Raw genomic sequence first — 24,707 nt, forward strand, 5'->3', positions numbered from 1 at the left:
ATCGGTTTCAGAGTCAGTGGTCCCCACACTGCGCCACTTTTGTTTTCTCTACCACTCATATATTCTCTCCTAGAAGAGAATCTCTCATAAAGTGTGATTGATACTTGATAGAGTGATTGGTGATTGTCTGATTAAAGTAGTAAGAGCAATGAATGTGATCCACCCGACGGTGCACCCAATAGAGGCGCCACCGGTGACCGACGCGGCCAACAATGCGATACCCAGAGGGAGGATGAAGGATATGCAGGGAACTCCCGGTACTCCCGGTGGCCTTGCTCTCCGCTTCTTTCAGTTCGCTTTCGCACTCGTCGCACTATGCGTCATGGCCACCACTACTGACTTCCCTTCCGTCACCGCCTTCCGGTAACACTAAATCATTTCTTTTCTTTCTTTGATTTTATTTATTTTTGCTTTTAATTAGAGAATTGGGTACTGTGTCTTCTTAGGAATTTTTGGGGTTGTTTTGACTTTTGATAGCTGGTTAATTTCTCTTATTTATATAATAATAATATAGACATAGTATTCCATTTCTTTGGGATAAATAAAACAATTGTTTATTGTTAGTTATTATTACAAATTATTTATAAAAAAAAAAAAAATACTATAGATTAGGTATAGTACTCAGATGGGGCAGTTAATTGCATTATAGGACAGAGATACTGGCGCTAAATTTAGTCAAAGGCCCCTGATGAAGAAATATTGCAGTTAACATCTTAGTTTTTATTTTATTTATTTTTAGACACGCATCCAATGGGTCTTGAACCCCGACCTCACCCTTCACTTAGAACTTATAACACGAAAAAGTGTCAGTTGAGGTAGAGCTCATTGGTCTTTCTTGCGAGGTTTTTTTTATTGTCTGAACTCTGAGAGAATCTGAAGGAGTTTCAGTTGAACCTCCTTCCAAGAAGCTAGTTGAATTTTTTAGAGTGAGTATGACACCTTGAATATTATATGGTTTAAGTATGCTCTTATTAAAAGATCAGTGGAATCATATTATTTCTGACTTTTTTAAGTGTTTGAAAGTTGGTTTCTGAAGCAACCTGTTAGTTTAAAAACACAATTTTTTGCTTCTTATCTGTATTAATTGTAATTCTGTACGAGGTAATCATATCATATGTGGTTTTTGCTGTGGCAGATATCTTGTGGCCACTGTCAGCTTGCAAAGCTTATGGAGCCTCACTCTTGCCATACTTGATGCATATGCAATTCTAGTGAGGCGCCGTTTCCGACATCCCAGGGTTGTCAGCTTGTTTGCCATCGGTGATGGGGTAAGAAATTTTTTTGCTGGGGATTTAATAAATTTGAGCTGTTATTGCGCCAAGTAAAACATGCCATGGTTGAGTAGCTTGTCAAATTTTGTAAAATTTCAGATAGTGGCTATTGTAAATGTTTTATTTTTACTGTTGCCAGCCTGTGTTACCCAAATTCTTCACTGCACCATACTTGTGTTGAACAACATGAAATGGAGTGATTTGTATGCTGATTAATTGATTCTTTACCTAGTTTATGATTTAATGGAAAAGCAAGGAGTGAAAGCTATGGTTCTTTCATTTGTGTCTGTATGGGTTTCCATATCCAAGGCCTACCCTTGGAGATCTAAAGGTTTTCTATTCAATTCATTGTTCATGCCTATCTAGCACACAACGTGCTAACCTTTTCTAGGTATTAGAATAATGTGGTTAAATGATTAAATTTACTATTTCCTTACAACTTAAGCTTTTAAGATGAGTGGTGAATTATCAATAGGTAAACTTGGCATCAGCTGGATTTTGATCAACCCAAAAGATCATGTCATCCTTGCCTTCTTTCTTTCCCTTTTTGATAAGTATACTATCCTTGCGTTCTCCAGATCTTTTGGTATATATGGCACTAATTAGGTGGAATTGGAGCTCTCTTGATGGGCTTAGGGGAACCATCTTGTTTGGCAATGATTTTTGATATTCTAGAGCATTCTTTTTCCTTTCAATATTATTTTTGAAAATAAAAAATAATGTTTTAGTGTTCTAAATATCATTGTCAGATGAGATAGTTCCAATCTAAATAAATGGATTAAAGTTTGAAGAGCCATTAATGATTATCCAATCTTTCAAGGAAGCTGTTGACATTGCTAGAACTGCGGAACCTGCTTCTTCTTGGTCCCCCAAGAAAGTTAGACAAATATAGTGTTTCTGTTGGTTTATGAATTTGGAGGAGAATAGTGAGGGTAGTGTGACTCAGTGGTAGTATGTTGGGCTAGTCTTCACCTTTTGTGATACCTTTCCTTTGTCTTGCTTTGCTTGAAGAAAATCTATCCTCATCTATTTCTTCTCCTCTTTTAATAATTGTTTTTTTCTGGTTAACAAAAAACTTTTCGTGACATTAAATATTTTTATCAGGCAGACCCTTAACATCTTTGATTCAAAGGTTCTGCATAACCTCTGTTTTCTTATGAAATGGAAGCAAGATTTGCGAAGGATCATTGCCTCCAATCTGAGAATTGAGAAGTAGGAAAGTAGTTTTGGTTATTATGATCCTAACACTGTGCCATACTTTTTTTTTTTGGTCTTTCTCCCAATTAAATTGGTTTAACTGTCCCCAACTTGTCAAGGAAACTAGACACACTGATAATTAGATGTAAAATTGATTTGCTTGATTGATAATCTAATCCGTACTTAAGTTTCATATGTTACTAAGTGATGTTCTTTGGCCCTATTCAAATATATTATTTGCCAGAAAGTCATTAGCGGAACTTTTACTTGTTAGATTCATGAACCAATTGTATATAGACATGTTTTTTGGCATATGATAATCTGTTTTATTTATTTTCCAATCTGAAATATCATTTTATTTTCCTTATCCTTCCTTTTTTTAACTGCAGATCACTTCCACACTAACATTTACTGCGGCTTGTGCATCGGCTGGTATCACTGTACTTATTGGCAATGATCTGAATGATTGTGCACGAAACCATTGCACTAGATTTGAGACCGCAACAGCCATGGCATTTATGAGTTGGTTTGCTGTCTCACCATCTTTTTTATTGAATTTCTGGACATTAGCATCCAAATAAAAGACATGGCATTCTGTGTTTTGCTATGATCACTGAGGGTTGGTTCGTCAAGTTCTACGTGTGATGTAATTTTTGATCCATTCCTTTTGTAAATTATGTAGCTCGGCCTAAAGCTTTATTATCTTCTTCTATTTGTATTTTTATTTTTTTCTAACTGCCTTCAGCTTTATTATCGCATTAAAGATTTGGAGTAAAATATATTTGAAGGCAGAATATCAATAGATTGAGTGTTTGGAGAGTTTATTATGATGGAATATCAGATTTGCAGGTTCTTTGAGGCTTAAGAGTCTCAATTATCTCATGCATGTATAGAATGTCTATCAGGTTTGTAGTTATATACTCGAATTGATGCAAACTAAACTGGGATTTGTTTAGTGGAGTAATGACAATTGGCATCCATAATTTGATGAATTCATCGCTTCTGTTTAATAAAGAGAAATATCATCAATCTCAAGCATGTACTGAAGCCATAAAGACAATGAATGTTAAGTTGCTCATGTTTTATGAGAGAGCATAGAGGTTGATCATCGTTTGCTATGCCATTATGGAAAAGTACCAGCCTACTAGGTGTCAATTTAATCTATTTTTTCTAATTTCAAGGCCTGTTCAAAGTTCTCATCCAGCAGATGTGGAAAGGCTTCAAATGAATTGTTGAGTTAGAATTCTACTTCTCTCTACTCATAGCGCGCGGTTAGGTTCCCTACCCAATGTAACTTCTTTTTTTTTTTTTGCTTTCCTACCCAATATAACTACCCCAACGGTTCTATTGGTGGCACATTGATGGCTATGTTTTGGAACCATTTAATGAGTGACAATGAGCTGATCTAATGGTGATGGCAGAACATATTGGTGACATTAATGGTGGTCCCTTTATATATATTGCACCTGATTTTTTTTTTTTTTTTTTGTAATAATATATTGCACCTGATTAAATAGCAATAAAGAGTTGAAATTGAAAATTAGAAAAATAAACTTTCAATCTTAACCATTAAATAAAAAAATATTATTAAAAAGTTAAAAAATTAAAAATGTAAAAAAAATTTGTGAAGGAAATGAAGTAATTGCACGGTTCAATTGCATATAGCAATTGCATCGGATCTCAATCCACAATTATACTGAAGAGTGTCGGCCGTTGGTCTAAGTCACCAAGAGGCACCATCAACCCTATTGTGGGTCAATCTACCTCAGTGATCACGGTGGTTGCAAGAGACTGGAGAGGGAAATGATATTTGCTTGCTCCCAAAAAGCAAACACCAACTTCCCTCTCTAGGCATGAGGCTCTGAGATGGGAAGTCTTTCTTGCACTACGTTTAGAAGCTCAAATCATAACCTTTGAAGGAGATTGTAAAAACTGTTTCACAATAATATATAATCTTGGTTCAAAAATATCATGGAGGATCAAAAAAATTATGCAAAAGCTTAGTACTATCATGGAGACCCGTTTTAATGTCATGGCTTGCTAGGTTCCTAGGGAAGCAAGTATGGCAACTCATTCCTTAGCGAAATGGTCAATGCAAAATAAGTTTGTAGGAACTTTTGACTATTGTAATTGCCCCCCTGTTTTGGTTATATAATCAAGGATGAGGCTAATGTTTCTCAAGGACAAAGCTCGGATTCAAAGTCGAGAGGGGCAAATATAATTTTTCTTGAGCATATTTTCTAAAATCTTAAATTTATACCTACTATTTAATATTTTAAAAAAAAAATTGGGGGGGGGGGGGGGGGGGAGCACAGCCCCCCTCAGCCTATACATGGTTCCGTCTCTAGTTCCTCTTGTTCTATAGTTCTCTATTTTCATTATAAAATCTTGTTGTTTATTTATAATAATAAAAAAAAAATAAGAACTGAATTATCTTCTCAGCATTATGAAGTTGTAAATGATTAAGGAGATTACCAAAATATATGTAAACAATAGAAGAGGGGGGGGGGTATGAATGATGCAAAGAAAGTATTTCTTCTCAAGTTTTTTGACAATGATAGACATATAGTGGATTATAGTGTTCTATAGTTCTTTTGAGAATACTAAGTATTTTTAACACATACATGAGGAGATGGGAGAAGATCTTAAAGAAACTGACAGTGGTGTATATCCAAAATGGTCTAACTCTTGGATACACAGCACAAGTTTTAAACTTTTTTAACTCACACTTATTTTCCAATGTGGGATTAACCCTAATGGGATAGTGAAAAATTGGTCCAACTCTAGTTCGTCCATAAGGATCGTCCAGAGCCAATAAAGCAAGCAAGATCAGGAATCACCCAAGGACAAGGAAAGATGTTCATGAATGATAATATCACTCTTGAACAAAGAGATCTCTCATGGACGATAACTAGGTCGTCCATGGTGGTCATCCGTGGACGATGATCAGATGTCCAGGGACGACCAAATCGTCCATGCAATGGACGGACGAATGTGCAACACTTGGGAAACTTCCAAACACTTTGGAGCGGTTATTAAACCCATAATTATCGCCATGAGTTCCTCAAATAAATTAACTTTCGTTAGCGGTTACAACTTCTGTAGCCGTTGAGGAAGTTATGTCCGGACTCATTGGCTTCCACGAATCCTGCGGAAGTTATTGGGTGAATAACTGTCTCCAGGGTCTCTATATAAGGGGTCGGTCTGAACCAAACGAGGGTAAGAACATTCTGAGACTTGACTCCCAAAAAGTTGAACTCCTTTCCTGCGAGAGACTAATTTTGCCATCGGAGGGTGTTTGGCCGGTCAACCCCGGTCCTCTTTTGATCGCGTTTTCACTTTTGTAGGCCTTCCACAGTCACCAGTAGCCCACCGAAGCCGGAGCATTCAACCTACTGATTTTGAACGATATCAAACCCATTGTTTTTTCTTTTGAGAATACTAAATATTTTTAACAGATACACATAAGGAGAGGAGAAAAGATTTTAAAGAAACTGACAGTGTACATCTATTCAAAATGAGATATTGAATTTTGTTATGTTATCAATATTGAAACAAACAATAACTAGTATTATTTACAATATATTGAGATTAATGATAGACGTAACAAAATACATTCGCATTTTGGGAGTTTGGCCCAACTAAAAAAGTTGTCCAATTTGAAAACAATTTCAATTTGATTAGGGAAATTAACTTCAAGAGGCATAAAACAATTTACATGTTACATAAATTTTATGCCTAAAATGTCTTTTAAATAATTTTCACAAGCATAAACCAAACATTGAAAAACAAATTGTTTTAACTAAAATAAATAAATGGTTTACCTATTTTCTCATATTAGTTTAAAGGGATAATTACAGCAAACCCACCTGAGGTTTGGCCCGTTTACACTTTACCTACCTGTGGTTTAAAACTTATCACTTTGCCCACCTGAGGTGCCTTCCGTTAGAGATCTGTTACCCACCTCTCCCTTTGCCGTTAGAAAAACACATTTTTAGAGAAAAACAAACATAACAAAGATCAAAAAGTTTGGGCTTTTTATTGCTTAAGAACTTCTTTGAGAACAAAACACAAATCAACAGTATTGCTATTCTCTTGTCTAATGGGTTATTCAAACATGTATTGGTTTGAATCTGTACTCTGAGCTGTTTCTTTCCTCTAATCCACCATACTGCCATAAGCATCTTTTGCTGGACAAAGAAAATACTTCAAAAATCGGTTTGAGATATTTGCCAACCGATAACAGGGTTAACAAGAAATGTGGGATTTGGGTCTTCAAGTTTAGGCCTCAGCAAAACATCATCTGGGTTGAGAACAATAGGGTATTTTGACACGGAAGCAAGTGACTCGGTATTGGCCGAGGCCTTTATTATCACTTCAAGCAAAGTCATAGCAAAAATTTGGAAAGCAACGCTCAAAACCTGAGTAGTAAACAAATATACAACTCTTAATCAAACACTAAAACCAAATAGAATAAACCCCAAAAAAAAAAAAAAATCTACTGCAAAATTTTCAGCCAACGGAAAGCAAAAGCTCAAAACCTGAGAAGTAAACAAGCATATAACTCTGAATCAAACACTAAAACTAAATAGAATAAAAACCCAGATAAAAAAATTTAATGCAAACTCTCTAGCCAAAACAAATAGAGCATATAGTTTCTAGTTTCGTTTCATTAATGTTACAGTGAAGCTATAAAACAAAACAGAATCAGATATCCCAATTATTTTTTGAAAATGTTTCAGTTAAAGATTGAAACTTTATTGAGTTGAGTTTACATGGAGATAGGGAATTTGAACCTGAAGAGCTGAAGAGGAACGGTGTGGCGGCGGAAGCAAAAGCCTAGGCCCTTGTTCTCAAAGAAGTTCTTAAGCAAAAAAAAAAAAAACCCTAACTTTTTGATCTTTGTTATGTTTGTTTTTCTCTAAAAATGTGTTTTTCTAACGGCAAAGAGAGAGGTGGGTAACAGATCTCTAACGGAAGGCACCTCAAGTGGGCAAAATGATAAGTTTTAAACCACGGGTAGGCAAAGTGTAAACGGGCCAAACCTCAGGTGGGTTTGCTGTAATTATCCCTAGTTTAAAAACATTACAAAAATAGTAAATGAGCCACATAATTTTATTACTACTATATTTATCATCCATGATGTGGTGATTGAAGAGACCATCGTTATATAATTTTAGTCACATAATTTTAATAAGTCACATAACTTATTTAAATAACATACACGAATAGTATCTAATAAATCGTCACATAATGAGTTGAAAATATAACTTCAAACATGTTTAGAGCTCCAAACATTATCCTCAAATAAAATTTCATAAAATTATGGCAAAGCCAAATTTTTTTCACGTATATATTCCTTTTGGGCAAAATTTGATGAACAACATTTTTTCATAAATATATTACATAAATAGCATGCGGCTGAAAGTATTTAGTAAGTTGGACTATTTTTGGAATCTGAGTTTGTCAAACTCAAGTTCCAAACCAAAATCGAGTTTCACAAACTCAATTTACTCTTGCATTCATCTTACTTGGATTAAAAAAAAAAAAAAAACGTTGGAACTCAAGTCTAGAAAACTCGAGTTCCTTGCAGGTAAATTTTTTTTAAATGGAACTTGAGTTTGCTACACTTGAGTTCCACGAGGTTTTTTTTTTTTTTTTTTTTTTTTTTTTTTTTTTTTAATAAAAAGCCACGTTAGATGAATCCAAGAGTAAATAGGTTGGGTTGAAACTCAAGTTCCTTGCAAGTAATTTTTTTTTTAAAATGGAACTTGAGTTTGCTACACTTGAGTTGGGGAATCTAGTTAACTAATTTAATTTTTCTAACTATCTAGTTAGTAATCAAGGTTTCAAAACTATTTTTTTTACTAGCATCTCGAGTCTTTGAGGCTCGATTTTGGCCTATAAATCAAGTCTCAAAGACTCGATTTTTATGGTCTAATCACATCTGATGTGACATTTATTTGCAACGTGCTAACCACCTGGAAATCGAGCCTCTAAGGCTCGATTTATAACCAATTTTTTTTTTTTTTTTTAAATTTGAAGTATCATGTACTTCATAGCCAAAATACCCATAAACAAATTTCAGAAATCCCAAACACAACCATCCCAAACTGAGAGACTCAGATCATAGGGACAGATCAGAGGGAGAGAGAGCTCACCTCACTGGCGCACGGCTTGGGCTCGCGCGCTGGCCTGGGTTATGGTGATTTTTTTCTCCGATCTCCATCTTCTCCAATGTTTTGGTTTTTTCTCTCTCCGATCTCGATCTTCTCTCTCTATTCTGTTTCTGGGTTTTTTTTTTCTCTGGTTGTGCTCTGATGTTCTTGTCTGATTTCATCTTATTTATAAGGGTTATAAATTGAGTCTTAGAGACTCGATTTTCATGTAATTGCCACGTAGAAAAATATGCCACATCGAATGTAATTAGACCATAAAAATCGAGTCTTTGATGCTCGATTTATGGGCCAAAATCGAGCCTCAAAGACTCGAGATGCTAGAAAAAAATATAATTTTGAAACCTTAACTACTAACTAGATAGTTGGGAAATTATGGCTAATTTTCCATTTCGTCCACTTGAGTTCCACGAGGTTTTTTTTTTTTTTTAATAAAAAGCTACGTTAGATGAATTGAAGAGTAAATAGGTTGGGTTAAAACTTGAGCTTTTCAAACTTAAGTTCCAAACAATCCAACTAGCTAAATAGGTTTAAACGCGTGGTAATCACTAATTTTTTTTCCCGAAAAATGTAATATTTACCAAATTTTGCCTCCCTCTTTTGGATAAGTACGTACTATGTAGTATGCAGTGTGTACTACATAGTTCATAGTTGTTCATAACTTCAGTCATACTAATTTATTATTATATTGACCGGTTGGGTATTCGCAGACACCGGATCCCTATAAAACCCGAGTCCAAAGATCGACGAAAATTCATCAAATCTTGGGAAGCGGCGAAGGTATCCGCTAATTGCTCTGCTCTGCTAGAGGTCACGATCACTACGGGGCTCTTTCAGGGTCTTCAAAAAAACCACCGCGAACTTGAAGAGCTCCTCCTCTTCCGCCGCCGAAACACAAAGAATCTATTATTATTAGGTATTTTTTTTTTTTTTGGTTTAATCGGTGGTAGAGTTCAAAAATCACAAAGGCAGCCCAGCCATGTCCGGCATCCACCGCTCCTCTGGTGCTGCACTGAAAAACGGCCTCCCTCCCCAGGAACTCCTCGACGATCTCTGCAGGTCCGTACCAATCTCTTCTTTCTGATTCCTTAACTTGCTGTTTGGTTACCGGAAAAATTGCAAGAAAACTCTAGAATCTTCCGTTTAATAGACTATTTTCCAAAATTTCCTCTCTACCTTTCTCATTTCGGTTTATTTTTTTAAAATAAACACGTTGATTTGTTGAGATGAAATTTTTAGGGTTTAGTTGATTTTTGTTACTTGATTGTGCCAAGATGAGCTATAATTTGTAGAACAAGTTTTGGAAACTGTGGATGATTAAGTGTTTTAGTTAAGCATTGGTCTAATTTTGATTGCAAAGAAAGAACTGAGGAAATTTGTAGTTATTTTGTGGTTTGGATAGTTAGAAAATCATCAACTCAACTTAGAACCCATCCTAACTAAGTGGGAAACCGTAGGTGATTAGGTTGTACAATTTAGTTAAGTAGTTTTATTGGTCAATGTAGGTTTCGGTTTTAAGATTCTGCGGGGTAGCATCACGTGAACTATCATTTGTTACTGCCTAAGTGGAAAGATGAAAGGTTGAAGTCTTTTTGGTCGATATGCTAATGTTACAAGAATGGATGTTTAAGTCGGGTTAAATTGATGGGAGTTTGCTTGTTTAAATATCTATCACTTTGTAATTTGTGCTCATAGTTCTTTGGATAAATTTCTATCACTAATTATAATTTTTGCTCAAGTTCAGTGTGATTATATGCTAAACTGATGATAGCAAGTTCATCATGTTGCTGCATTGATGTATTGAGAAATTTTCAGCCACCACAATTCTGAAACCCTTCTGTGAGAACTGAGAATTGAACCATCTATGATTGTTTCAACATAATTTTATGGTATATATTTATGTAAATGTTGGAGGATTTTGCAGATATGTTGGGATACACAAGTATTCCTGTTATGGTTGCAGGAAAAACGGGTTTTAGTTTTATTTTAGGCTTATCTTTAATAATTCCTAAATTTGAAATATATGGGATTGGGAACCATTCCCCTCCTCTCCTCATGTTTTGTTAGTAATATTTTTACGCCTGCTTAATTCTATATCTAAAGTCTTCTTCTACTAATTTTCTGCAGTCGGTTTGTTTTAAATGTACCAAAAGAAGACCTCCAGTCATTTGAGAGAATTTTGTTTCTCGTGGAGTATGCACATTGGTTCTATGAAGACAATTCAGTGGAAAAGAATCCATCGCTGAAGTCATTCACTCTGAAGGAGTTCACTTCTTTATGTATCCTGTGCATCTCCCCATTCCCTCCCCACGAGCTCCACCCTCCCCCCCCCCCCCCCCCCCCCCAAAAAAAAAAAATCATTTCCATGATATACTGTTATATGCTAACCTACTCTTTGTTTGAATGCAACTCTATAACTTTGCATCTTCTGGTGGAATGAATTTTTACTGTACTAGAAAAGCCATATCAAGCTAAAGACAAATGCAACCTGTTTAGACTTCAAACGTATTATCTTCATGTCGCTCAATTATTACTGAATGCATTATTATGGTGTTTTTGTCATTCCCTGTATCTGGATACTTTCATGGCCCACCTTGTTAGCTGTGGAATTGCAATTCACCATCAGCAAATGCAGAAAAAGGCATGCCTGTGTGTACATGCACACATGCATGGACAGACACATAAATAAGCACTCATTCACACGTGCTCAGTCTACCTTGTAATATGACACTGCCATTTGATTATGTGGCATCCACAACGTGAAGGAAGCATTCTTATTCTTAATAGTCTGATATCTTAAGCCAAGTATTACATTTCTATTATATGATCACAAAATTTCAGTGGTATTCTGTTCTAAACATAAACTGGAAAAGCCCGTATTGGTTGTTCCTCCTACTCCAAAGATCAAGAAGTTGTATGATGGTTTGTGACTTATCAAAAAATTTAAAAAAAAAAAAATTTGTATGATGGTTTGTGTGGTCTTTGCTAATTTGAAGATAAAGAAAATCTAATCCTATGTGTGTGTGTATATATATGTATGTATATATTCTCCATCTTTGTGAATGTATAATTTTCTTTCCTTAATATATTGTAGTATTCAACAGATGTGACGTCCTAAAACCTTATGTTGCCCATTTGGATGACATTTTTAAGGACTTCACTTCCTACAAGGTCCGAGTTCCTGTAACTGGGGCAATCATTTTGGATGAGACCTATGAACGGGTATGTCTTTTTGGGATGAAATCTATAACTCATCCTCATCTTGGGCCTTTTTATATAGTAAAGTTGTTATATATATATGCCAAAAGCCTTGTAGCTTAGCGACCACCTCTTGGCGTATCCAACCGAGACGTCTAGGTTTCAAATCCCCCCTCCCCCATTGTAACTATCAAGTTATCAACAAAAATAGTTGCTATATGTGTGTGTGTGTGTGTGTGTGTTTAGCTAATAATATATATATATTTTTAAAATTAATTTAACTTAGAGATGGCGAGTATATAATGTTGGGGTGGTATGAAAATGTGTGATTATGTATTGATACATGTCTACCAGCTACCTTCATTAGTTCTTGTCTCCATTGAGTTCTTCCATTGGATAATCTTATTGGAGTTATCTGGTTTAATGATTTAGTTAGAATTGTATGTAAGATTTAACTTTACTCTTGTTCATGCTATTGACAGTGTGTGCTAGTGAAGGGTTGGAAAGGGTCAAGCTGGAGTTTTCCACGAGGCAAAAAGAGCAAAGATGAGGAAGACCACGCATGTGCCATCAGAGAAGTAAGCTTCTTTCTTATGGCATATTTTGTACACCTGATTCTTTTATTTTGGTTTTTAAGTCGAGTTTAGACACTAATATCTGCTGACTTGAATCATTTCATTGCTAACAAAGTTGTACATGTGACAGCGTTGTTGTAATGAAGTTTTAAATATTGGAGTTATCTTTGTATTTCCAGTTTCTTATTTGATGTGAACTAGAAAATGTGCAACTTAATTAGCAAATTTGATGGATATGGATGCATGTATATATCCAATTTAGCCTTCTGCATGTAAGTGGTGTATATGTTCAGAGCTGTCTACATTTGAAACGACCATGTGTTTGATTTTTTTTTTTGGGGGGGGGGGGGGGGGGAGATGATAACAACCTTCACTTTTGAGAGACATCAGACATGAAAGAAGAAAAAATATAAATATTTTCCGTTTTTTCTTTTAAAACATACTCTGGAGGCTGGAGCATTTCCCATGTGATTCTTTAACCTACAATGTATAGTATGAAGCAAAGTTTATGAGTTCTTTATTACACTTTAGTTTTCTTAATCCTTCTATGGGATAACACAACTTTTTGCCATTAATATTTAGATTGTGACATACTTATTGTAAAGATGTGCGCTAGGGAGCTTGGTACAGTTTGGTTGGGGTTCAGGGGGTTTCTTTTGGGCTGAACTGTACCTTAATGAGGTAATAATCAGATCCTAGGATTCTTATTTAAAAAAATAAAATCAGATCGTAGGATCAAAAAATAAAAGCCTTTACGAACAGCCTCTATGATACATAATAAAAGGAAAAGTGTATTCTTATAAAAAAAAAAAAAATAATAATAATAAAAAGGGAAAAGTGAATAAAAAGAAATTTACTAGTGAAACAATGGCAAGGGCAGTGAGGGAATTTGAAAGAGAGAGGGGTTTCACATTTAAGGGCGAGTAAGAGAGAGAAAGAAAGAGACAATGGATACATAAAGTAAAACAAGTCCTTAACAAACAGCCCTTAAGACACAATAAAAGTATATATAAAAAAGGTGAATAAAATGAAATTTAGCACTGAGGGGATGACGGGAGAGAGAGAGAGAGAGAGAGAGAGAGAGATGTAAGAGCTAGAAAGAAATAAAATGAGGGCTGTGGGGGCCGGGGGGGGAGGGGGGGAAGAGAGATTTAGATTAGGATAAAATGTTTTTATAAAATGTTGAACGTACTATACTATGGAAATACACCCCACCCGGAAATTTTAAAAAATATATATAAAAGCTTTGGTTGGTTTTGGGGTGGAAATTTCCAAAATCAAGATCAAAGTAAAAACCAAAACAGAAAAAAATGAAAACCTAAAACTTAACCTACTGAAACCAAGAAATTCGGTTTGTCAGTTCAGTTTTGGTTTATTGTTTTTATTTATTTATTTATTTTTTTTGTTTTCACAGCTCTAATGTGTGCTCACTGATGAAAACCAATTTGGATTTTAAAGTGCTTTGTTTCAAATTTTTATTTATTTATTTTTAAATGAAACAATTGATTTACTACATTTTTTGTCCTACTAGCTTAGAAAACCAGTTTCTGATTAAATTTTCTCATAGAATGCCAATTATAGTTGGTAACCTAAATCTCTCTCTCTTTTTTCTCTTCCCCAAGATGCAGGCGTGCAATGCAGTCTTGCAGATATGAATGTTGACCCATTTGTTCTCTGTGTTGAATGCAGGTCCTGGAGGAAACAGGTTTTGATATTTCTAAGTTTCTTAACAAAGATGAATACATTGAGTCGATATTTGGACAGCAGCGAGTGCGGCTCTACATAATTGCTGGTGTGAAAGATGACACTTCCTTTGCTCCACTTACCAAAAAAGAGATCAGTGTATGTGATCATCTCCATAGATGTATTTATTCTTAATTTTTTGCTTAGCAAGACTGAGGGGAATAACTAAAAGTTTCTTCTGCATAGAATTACGCATTTCTTATTAATATGGAAGATTATATTCATGCCCTCTCCTGTTTTTGAGGGGAGATCTTAAAAACTTCAGGTGGTGTGTGAAGGTGACCATAACCCTTAATTCTTGCTTTGGGGAGTCATTGGGAACTTGTACTTAAATTTTTGTTTTGGCTGTTGGGGGCATTGACCTGTCTTTTGCTTTTTCTTGCTTTGGGGTTACCACTTCCTGATTGTCATCCTCATTGGTATGGGGGTTTCCCTACATGATGTAGGTCAGAATACAGGGGTCTATTTTTTATCATTTCTTTTTTATATTTTCTTGTAATTTTCGAAAATTTTGAGTTAGGGTTGTTATTTCCTTGATTTGAGTGGCTTTTAATGTGTTACTAGTCAAATAAGGGTCCTTTTATGGTAGAGTTAAGGTTCTTAATCATTGTTAGACAGAATGTTATACCTAGTAGCCTGTGGATAATTGTAATGTTGAATGGCATGCTTTTTATGTTCTGCTTGCAGGAAATCGCATGGCAACGGCTTGATGAACTTCAGCCAGCAAATGATGATGTGATATCTCGTGGGATTACTGGCCTCAAGCTTTACATGGTGGCGCCCTTCTTGGCGTGAGTACTTATGTCCTATTATTTTGATTATTTCCTTCGGTGTTTTAACATCTTTGTCCAGTGCTTAAAAGATTCAATTTCTTCATGCAGATCTTTGAAATCATGGATTTCAACACATCAGTCCCCAATAGCTCCAAAACCTGACATGCCTCTCAAAGGTTTTCCCTCCCCTGTTCTCTTGAAAATGTGATAGCTTATAAACATCAGTTTATTGTATGAATCTAACAAATGGATACTAGAGAAGGGAAAGAGGTGGGAAAAAAAAGAAGTTAATAAGACTAATAAACCTGAGCATCTTGGTCGTATTGGGCCCTTTTAGAACTAAAAGGAGCTAATCTTTACAATAAAGAATATTGGATCGCCCTTTGTGGAAGATCTCAAGTTGGGAGGTGGAATTGAGTGATGATTTTAGGTTACTCTTTAGGATAAATTGATAATGTTATTTTGTTGCAACTTCCAACTGAAGATGATTATTTCTATGGTCAGTTATTAGAGCTTTTCACTAGATTTGTTGAGAAATAATGGGGAAAATTGGAAAATATGGGAATGAAAAAAGCTATCCAAATTCCAGGCCGCTTTCTAGTTCCAAGTTCTCATGAACCCTGTTGTGGGTGAGGTATTGTAGAATGTTGGAAAATGTAGCTAGAGGCCAAGACAAAGAACCACACCTGACACCTCAATGATGCTTGTCTGAATTGGTACTTTAGAGCATATAGGCACCCAAGCCAAATGCTGAGTTTCTTGTACACACCATCCTGCATTCCTGAAATGATGGGTTTCTTTGATTTTTTTTTTTTCTTTGGGTGAAACCCAGGTGATGTGATAGTTTTCTTGTGTGCTTTTGCTGATGGTGAGCATGTTATGAATTTTGTTCAGGAATGTGTGTCTGGAAAGCAAAGAACAGTTCGACTGGGAATAGCAGCAGCAGTAGCCCAATGATAATGGAGAGCCAGTCAACTAAACCTGAGCCTGATAACCCAGCACCTGGCAAGAGCTTCAGAAACTTTAGATTCGATACCTCATCCATCTTGCAAGCAATGGAAACTGCCTTTTCTGCTTGAAGTCCTTAGTAGTTTTTGTAAAGTGGTTTTGAGTTTTACATATCTGGGTTAGTTTTCACCGTGTCACCTGTATCATTACACATTCACCACCCTTCCTTCACGCAGGCTTCGTAGCTGTACCAGCTGTATATGTTTGTGTCAGATTTTCAGGTTTGGGTTATATGTATATTTCTGTACAGAAGCCCTTTTCTGGCAAAATGATATGAGCTTCACTTTGTTCATCTTTGTTATCAGTAGAATTAAAGTCAACTTAGCAGTTCTTGTAATTTTCTTCGTTTACAAGCTTCAGTGGGTGTATCTTGGATAGCAAAATTGTTGTTATAGAAAATATATATCCTGACTAATGCAGTAATGCCCTGCCATACTCAGAGAGTGAGGCAAATGTATGGAGGGAGGATTTATATATCAAATGCGTAAATGGTATGGAACCAGACAATGTTAGGGAACATTAATAAGGGAACCATGTTACATTTCCTTCTAGCCATGTCTTCACACTCTCACCCTTGTCTAACACAAATTCATTACACTTTGTAATGCCATGTCCTGAAAATGCTAACAACTCATAGATGCTCCGAAAGAGAAACATGTTAATTGTTAATGCAACTGAAGATATTACTCCTTGAACAGTCAATGTGTATCCACAATCCAAATACTGGAATGCAGAAACTGGACAACATATATATATATATATATATATATATATTTATATATGACAGTATTGTTTAGAAACGAACTCTTTAGTAATAATTTTCAAGAACACTATTACATTTTAGGCAAATGTATTTTCACTCTGCTTCCCTTTGATTTTATTCCGTAGGACTCCACAATTACAAGACTATATGTTTTTGCAATTAATGGAAATAACAAGAACCATACAAACATTAGAAGCTTAGTTAGATATAACTTATTTTCATTGGTTTATTTCATCTTAAGAATAAATTATATAAAAATATGGTTGTCAAATAAAAAAAAAAACTAAAAAAAAAAAAAACAAACTTAGAATATATAAAAATAAATATTAAAAAGCCAAACCCAAAAAAGAAAAAAGAAAAAGACAGGGCTTATGAATATGATAATAGTACAATGTACTTTCTTAAATCTTAAGATTAGTAACCAAACACACCGCTCCAAAATATACTTGTAGAAATAAATAAAAAAAGAAAAAAAGAAAAACCCAAACCCCAAAACCCTAGCATTATAAAACCTGAGGGACAGCCTACCTTTCATTTCCTCCTCCACCACTTGCACATTGTGAAAAGCTTGCCACCATGCCTCCAAAGCTCGACCCCTCCCAAGTGGTGGACGTCTACGTCCGAGTCACCGGCGGCGAGGTCGGAGCCGCCAGCTCACTCGCCCCAAAGATCGGTCCCTTGGGTCTCTCTCCCAAAAAGATCGGAGAAGACATCGCAAAGGAGACCGCAAAGGATTGGAAGGGCCTCCGCGTCACCGTCAAGCTCACCGTCCAGAACCGCCAAGCCAAAGTCTCGGTTGTCCCCTCCGCCGCCGCCTTAGTGATCAAAGCTCTCAAGGAACCCGAGCGCGACCGCAAGAAGACGAAGAACATCAAGCACAATGGCAACATCTCGCTCGACGACGTCGTCGAGATCGCCAAGGTGATGCGACCTAGGTCAATGGCTAAGGACCTCAGTGGAACCGTGAAGGAGATTCTCGGAACCTGCGTCTCCGTCGGATGCACCGTCGATGGCAAAGACCCTAAGGATTTGCAGCAGGAGATTTCCGATGGTGACGTGGAGGTTCCTCTCGACTGAGAGAGAGATCGCGAGGTTTGCTCGCTTTTGCTCTTATTTTCTTGCCTCAGTTTGATTGCTTTTGTTAGAATTTTGAGAATGGATTATTAGACTGTATTCGCTACTGTTGTTGTTGTTGTGTATTTATTTTCTATCTCTAAATTTCACAGTTTTTTTTTTTTTTTTTTTTAGGTTCTATTTTTGAATCCTTAATGCTGGTTTAGAACAACGTTTAAATTTAATTCTATATGGATTACTTATTAGTTTTACAGTTCCTTTATTAGCGTAGTATTATAGTATTGGATTTGGTTCTGTTGTGTTTTATGTTGATATGGATTTTGTGGCGGTATGAATGAGATGGAATAATGGTATTTAGCAGGAACGGAATCCTCGTATATTTGAGGATATGGAAATTTCAGGGATACAATTGATAGTGGTGTTTGCTAGATTGTTGTTTGATTGGTCTCGAGCATGGAGATTTGCTGATAGTAACCCCCATTCGTGAATTTTTTGAAATCATTATAGTTCTGTATGTAACCAAAGTAGTCTTGTTTAATAAAATAATAACTTACCAAAAAAAAGAAAAAGAGTGAGATGGAATAATGTATTGCTCCTAGATGTTTTTTTTTAAGCCTTTAGACTCTAGAGTGTGCTTTTGTTTAAGTAGGACTAAAATGGAGTACATGGAACATTGGAATGTAAGTTTAGTTAAAGTAGGAATAGAGACAAAGGGGCGGTAAGACTTGATTGCCAAGAGCTACTAATATACAAGTGCAACCAGCTATGCTCTATGGTACCAAATGTTGGGTGGTTAAGAAGCAACTTATCTATAAAATGAGTGTAGTAGAAATGAGAAGGTTAAGATGGATAAGTGGGAATACACCTAAAGATAGGATTCAAAATGAGGAACTCCATATAAAGATAGGGGTTGCCCTATTGATGAAAAGATGAGGGAGAGTTGCTTGAGATGGTTTGGTCATATTCAGAGAGAGAGAGAGAGTAATGAACTAGTAAAAGAGAGTAAGTTGATTTTAAGTTGAGGGAACAAAAAGAGGTAGAGTAAGGCCAAAAATAACATTAGTAGAAGTAATAAAAAATAGACATGTTAATTAGGGAAGTAAAAGAGAGCATGACTTTAGATTGGATAAAATGGAGAAAAAGAATTCATGTGATTGACTCAATCTTAATCTGTTAAGGAATCATAGCCAACCCCAAATTTTGGGACTAAGGCCTTGTTGTTGTTTTTGCTGCTAGTTTAGTCAATGGTTTATTGATTTAACTATCGCTGATGGCTGAGTAAGAAAGGAGTCTAAGGGTCTATTTTTCCAATGTGTCCTTAGTGAGGATCTTCTTGATCTTTTTGTGATTAAACATGGTTTCACTTGTCGGTTTTGTTACTGATGGTAATGCATTCTTAATTATTTAGTTAAGACACATGAAATAAAACTTGACGGTGTGTTGCTTAGGGTTTTGTGAATGCTTCTTTGCGGGTGTGAAGGGAAATAAATTATTTCTTGTCTTTTATTGCTCAGAAAATGGGGTAAAAAACACATTAACACTATGTTTGGGAGTTTATAAAATAATGGAATGGATTTCATAAATCATAAAAGAATGGAATTGGAATATATGCTTGGGAGGAATGCTTAGGAGGAAATGGAATGAATATTCCATCATAGCCATTCCATTCATTCTTATTGAAATAAGGAAATAAATAAAATGTCTCTTTAAGATCCTTTTTGTTACACATTTTTTTCATTATTTTCCCTTCTTCCAAACGGACTGTAAGGTGCCCTTCTAAGCAGACCACACTCTGTATTGTAGGCTGGTGTGTGTGTGTTATAGTTTGTTCTGGAATTTTGGAAATGGCTTGTTTGTGAAGTCATTGCTTTGGACTGGGGTCTTGAGTTCTGCTTTTAATGCAGACTTTTGACATTTGGAAAATTGTTATTGATAATTTTGATAGATAATATGATCAGTTATCGTTGAATTTTGATAGCCATTAATAGACTCCATTTTATTTTAGAATGTGGCGACCCATCCAAGCAATAAAGTTGCCCAATGTTCCCTAGAAAACCTTCGTGACTGCATCTAAGTTCTCAAGAGGATCTTCGACTTGTTAGAATGATTTTTGGATTTGTTAATTGTTATGCATTTCTATTTAGGAAACTTTCTTATTTGGTTTTGTATTATTTGATATCGATTTATTTATGATGTGGGGGGTTCTAGCATAAATAAATATAAAACAATAGTCACAATGGTCTTTCCTAAGGCTGTTAATCAAGATATTGTTTTTCTGGTTTCCTTGTACTGACTCCCTGTGTACCAGGAAACTGTTTCTTTTGCTGTATTTCTTTTCTCATTTTTCAATAAAGCTTCTTATTTACCGATAAAATAAAAGATATTGCTTTTTCTGTGGGTCTTTGAGATTATGCTCTACAACCCCAGGAGAGATGATTTTGAAATTAGGAAACTTGAGAAGAAATAATCTGTTGAAATTTAACATAGCTCTCCTAAGTGATCCAAAAATTTTACCCATGGATACCTGGACCCAAAAACCTGATTATTGCCCGTAGTTGATACCTACTTGAATTTCCTGCCCGTGGATACCTAGACGGCTAGACCTAATCCAAACTCTTTCTTTTTTTTAATTGAAATATATTGTGCAACAGCGAAAGCTCTAACATCAATTATTGTGATTTGATGCTAGCGAAAGCGCATTCACACAAACAAGAAAATAAAACAGCCATAAGAGACAACAATATTTAACATGATTCAGCCAATTTCATACCTATGTTCACGTCAATCAAAATATCCACCATCAACAATATGGATTACAACAATATAAATCAATGTTCACAACTCATACAATAAGACTCACAAACCTCACCAACATAAACTCACAGACCCAAAGCCCCAATACACCCAGTAACTCACTAACAAAACAAACAACTCTCAACACGCAAGTATGGGTAATTTACTACTCTTTGAAGAAATCCACGATGTTCTTTTAAGAAATTTTCACCTCTTCTTGCATGGGAGGAACCTTGGGCCAAAGCCACCAAACTGCTCTTCAAAGAAACTCACTCATGTTCTTTTCAGAGCTTTTCACCTCTCATGAGAGGAACTTTCAGCAAAAGTCATCAAACCTTTTGCAACAATGCATATTTATAATGCTTCAATTCTATCTCTCAATGGATAAAGAATACTCATTACTTTTTCAATTAGAAATTATTTTCATTCTATGACACAGGAAAAACCTTTCTTATCACGCCAAAGAAACTTAAAACAAAACTAATTAGGAATTAGAGGCAATATTCAACAAAATATAATTTTAAGATAAAAAAATGATTTTCAATAAACCTTTTTAAACTACCAATTTCTCTCAAGTATTTTTAAATGGATGTCTAACAAGAATAATCATTATATACCCCATATAAAGAAAAACTGATTTTCCTTGCTAATCAGTAACTTAAGGGCCTTAAAGAGGATCCAATAGCACGTGAAACAATTAGGTTTGCCTACGAAGGGATACCTTGTTTCAGTTTTATGTGGTAGACAATACTACTTGGGTAAATTTATAAATACTAGAAATAAAACTGGCGAAGATATCACTTTTGGTACTCGCCAAATGACTACAATAACAGGAAGGTTTATAAGCTATTTTTTGAAGGTATTGTTTAGTTTTGGCAGGAAGGTTTATCTGATGCTTTGCATTTTTATTTTTTATACGTCGCTCTATGATGATTTTTTAATCATGGGGCCAAACCGTAATTTGGTTTTGGAGTCAGTGTCACGGTGTGAATTCAAGTCCCTTATTCTTTAATGATTAAATAAACTCAAAATATGTTATGTTTCAATCTATATTGCCGTGAACATTTCGTACTCGTATACTTTTTTGGCTGTAGTGGTACATAAGAAGAGGGGGGGGGGGGGGGGGGGGGGGGGTGGGGGCGCGGGGGAGAGGGGAGAAGAGGTAGTTATAGTTACCTAGATATTGTATAAATTAAGATAGTGGCTAGGTATTTGAGTTGAAAGTTATGCACAATTCTACGGACATATTTAATTTCGCACCTAATTTAATACTTAATACTTTCACATAAGTTTATCACAAACACTATTTTTATTATGTATCAATTATAACTTGACACATAATCCATAGCCTTACTATTGTGAAAAAATAAATGTAACAAAATTACCCTTTCTTTTCTTTCCCCCGTTTTTCAACCACTATCTTTCCCATTTCTGTTTTTTCTTTATTATTAAATATGGTTGGGACTTGGGAGAATATTGTTTTTCCTTGGGCCTAGAACGAGAACTAAATTACTTAATTCGTGTTATAATCGCAAGGCCTGTTCAAAAACCCAAACCCAACAAAATTTCTAAGATCTTTGTTCTGGCCCACACCCCAAAAACAAATCTCAGTTACACAAAAACTGTGATTTAGGCAGTGGGCTGGCATGGGCCTTGTTTCATGACTTGGGTTTAAATTTGCTATGACTAATACATAGTTAAGTTAATTATGGGACCTCTAAAAGACCAACATGTTATTTAGAAAATATATAAAGCTGTTGGGAGCAGGCAGGGAAAAAGGTTTGATTTTAATTGACCATTAGGCTGTTCACACGCATTCTCTTGATACCTTAACCAAATATGAAACCTATTCATAGAAATAGGTGTTTTGAGAAAGCATCCAAGGACTATACCAAGTCGGCAAGGCCAAGCAGGCCCACCTTGGCTTGAGACATTGGTTAGTATGGAATCCAGTATAAAGTACTTCTTTAATAGCCAATGCATCGATTCGAGAAGAAAAAGAAAGCAGAATAGGGCGCATATTTGAGTTTTAAGCAAATTCCCATGTGAAACTCCGGAAGATCAACAGTTTATTCTTGTCATAAATCAAAGAAAATTGTTATATTTATAATACTTTCACAACAAATTTTAGGTGACAAATTGTTATTTGCTATTATGAATGGATAAAAAAGTAATTTAAGTTATAGATTCAAATTATAACCAATAATAACTTACTACCTATGATTTGTTGTGAAAATTTTATAGACGTAACACTTCTCTAGATCAAATGAGCTACACTAGTACTCTTTAGTCTTAGCAAGAAGGTTTATTTGCTACTTTGCATTTTTGTTTGTTTGTTATATATGTGATAGATTTAAATATTTATTGCTCGTTACATGATTGTTTTATTTATTTATTATCAAGCCAAAACACTAATTAATTTTTGTTGTTGCTGGAATTTGAACTCAAAGTCCTTTGTTCTTTAACGACTTAATAAACTGCAACGATTTTATGTTTAAATCTATATTTCACAGTGAGTTTCTAGTCCTCATATACTCTTGCTTGTGGTGGTGCATTAGAAAGGGGAGGAGGGGGGAAGAGATGGTAAATTTCAATATATTTTAGCCCTAACAATTCTAAGGACACTTAATTTTACACCCAATTCAACACTCAACATTTTAATATAGGTCCATCACTGATATTATTTTTATTATACACCAATTATAATTTGACACTTTAATTAGAGGTGAGAATGAGTGTGCACTGTGTTCCTAGCTTTATTCATCACCTTATTATTCTGAAAAATTGGGTGTGACAAACCCTTCCTCTCTTTCACCTGTTTTCTGACCACTCTCCATTTTATTATTTTATATAGTTGGGAGAATATTGTTTTTCCTTGTGCTTTGTAATTCGTGTTATAATCTCAAGGCATGTTAAAAAAAAACCCAAACCCAACATTTTCACGAAATTTCCAAGTTCTCTGTTTTGGCCCACACAAAAACAAAAAATCTCAGTTACACCAACATATTTGTGTTCTAGGCAGTACTGGGCTGGCATGGGCCTCCTCGTTTCATGACTTGGGTTTAAATTTACTGTGACTAATACATAGTTATGTTAATTATGGGGCCGCTAAGAATTAGTAAGAATTAATGTTTGCTTTTGATGAAAGGCAAGAATTGGTGTTCGCTTTAACAGCGGCGTCGACAGAATCATGGTACTTTGTAGGTAGGCCCACAATCGAAATAGACTTATCAATGATATTCTTATACTATTTTTGTTAGCCCTTGTTGGTTGCCAATCTCAACTTTTAATCCATTTCACAATCTTTCCCATGCACGTGGCCACATATATCCTGCCTTTACAAGTAAGTTTCTTAATTATAACCCTTATAGCATCTACATGTTTCACGTTCTCTACATAAAAATTCTCTCCAGAAAATGATATTTGTCCTTTAGTAAGCGAAATTTATAAGTTTAGGTTCATTATCTTTATTTTTGGAAATTAGAAACTAAGAAACTAGAGGCTAGAGGGAAAAGTTTGGGTCTAGATGTTTTAGTGCACTGGACACAAGCCAAGTTAATAACCAAATGAGATTAGTTCAAATTATACATATCTTTATCCATATCCCTCTCCTACTTCATATTTGAGACAAGGAAAACTCATGTAGATCGAATAAGTCGAGATAATGAGACGGTTACGTCAATTATGAGAGAGAGAGAGAGAGAGAGAGAGAGAGAGAGAGAGAGAGAGAGAGAGAGAGAGAGAGAGAGAGAGAGAGAGAGAGAGAGAGAGAGAGAGTAATTACTACATGGGTGTCCATTTTTTTTTTTTTAAGTTGTCATTTTTTTACAAAAATATTAGTTGTCACTTTACAAGTTAAAACGGTCCATTAAACTTCTCACATACTTATCTCATCCTTCTATATTTTTAATAAGGTTGAGATATTTTTCATTGTTAATTGAAGGTGTACATCTTTTGCCAAGAATGACAAGTCACATGCATGATTTTTATTTTTTTATTTTTCTTGTGGCCATATTTTCCAACAAATCTTTCACTTTTCTGATTTGATTTGTAGTTGATGCGTAGTTAATTGGAATTTGAGAAACACACATCTTTTACCATCCAAATAAAACAAACTTAACGATGGACCACATTTT

General features: G+C 35.3%; 3 protein-coding genes across 3 annotated transcripts; all 3 read left to right on the top strand.

Annotated features, from left to right (window-relative positions):
• The first annotated feature begins 7 nt into the window (after positions 1–7).
• LOC126697257 (CASP-like protein 5A2) lies at positions 8–3,326 on the top strand. Its single transcript, XM_050394168.1, has 3 exons — positions 8–363; positions 1,136–1,268; positions 2,858–3,326. The coding sequence occupies exons 1-3, from the start codon at positions 149–151 to the stop codon at positions 3,047–3,049; spliced, it is 540 nt and encodes a 179-aa protein (XP_050250125.1). The 5' UTR covers positions 8–148; the 3' UTR covers positions 3,050–3,326.
• A 5,954-nt stretch (positions 3,327–9,280) lies between these two features.
• Positions 9,281–16,278, top strand: LOC126697258 (mRNA-decapping enzyme subunit 2). The gene is made up of 8 exons (XM_050394169.1): positions 9,281–9,703; positions 10,772–10,923; positions 11,739–11,866; positions 12,325–12,420; positions 14,107–14,259; positions 14,848–14,951; positions 15,042–15,109; positions 15,828–16,278. Exons 1-8 carry the CDS (start codon positions 9,624–9,626, stop codon positions 16,010–16,012), a joined length of 966 nt encoding a protein of 321 aa, XP_050250126.1. The 5' UTR covers positions 9,281–9,623; the 3' UTR covers positions 16,013–16,278.
• A 911-nt stretch (positions 16,279–17,189) lies between these two features.
• Positions 17,190–20,157, top strand: LOC126697259 (60S ribosomal protein L12-like). The gene is made up of 2 exons (XM_050394170.1): positions 17,190–17,796; positions 19,784–20,157. The coding sequence occupies exon 1, from the start codon at positions 17,281–17,283 to the stop codon at positions 17,779–17,781; it is 501 nt and encodes a 166-aa protein (XP_050250127.1). The 5' UTR covers positions 17,190–17,280; the 3' UTR covers positions 17,782–17,796; positions 19,784–20,157.
• Positions 20,158–24,707: the final 4,550 nt, after the last annotated feature.

Source organism: Quercus robur, chromosome 8 (genome assembly GCF_932294415.1).
Source record: "Quercus robur chromosome 8, dhQueRobu3.1, whole genome shotgun sequence".
Classification (NCBI taxonomy): Eukaryota; Viridiplantae; Streptophyta; class Magnoliopsida; order Fagales; family Fagaceae; genus Quercus; species Quercus robur.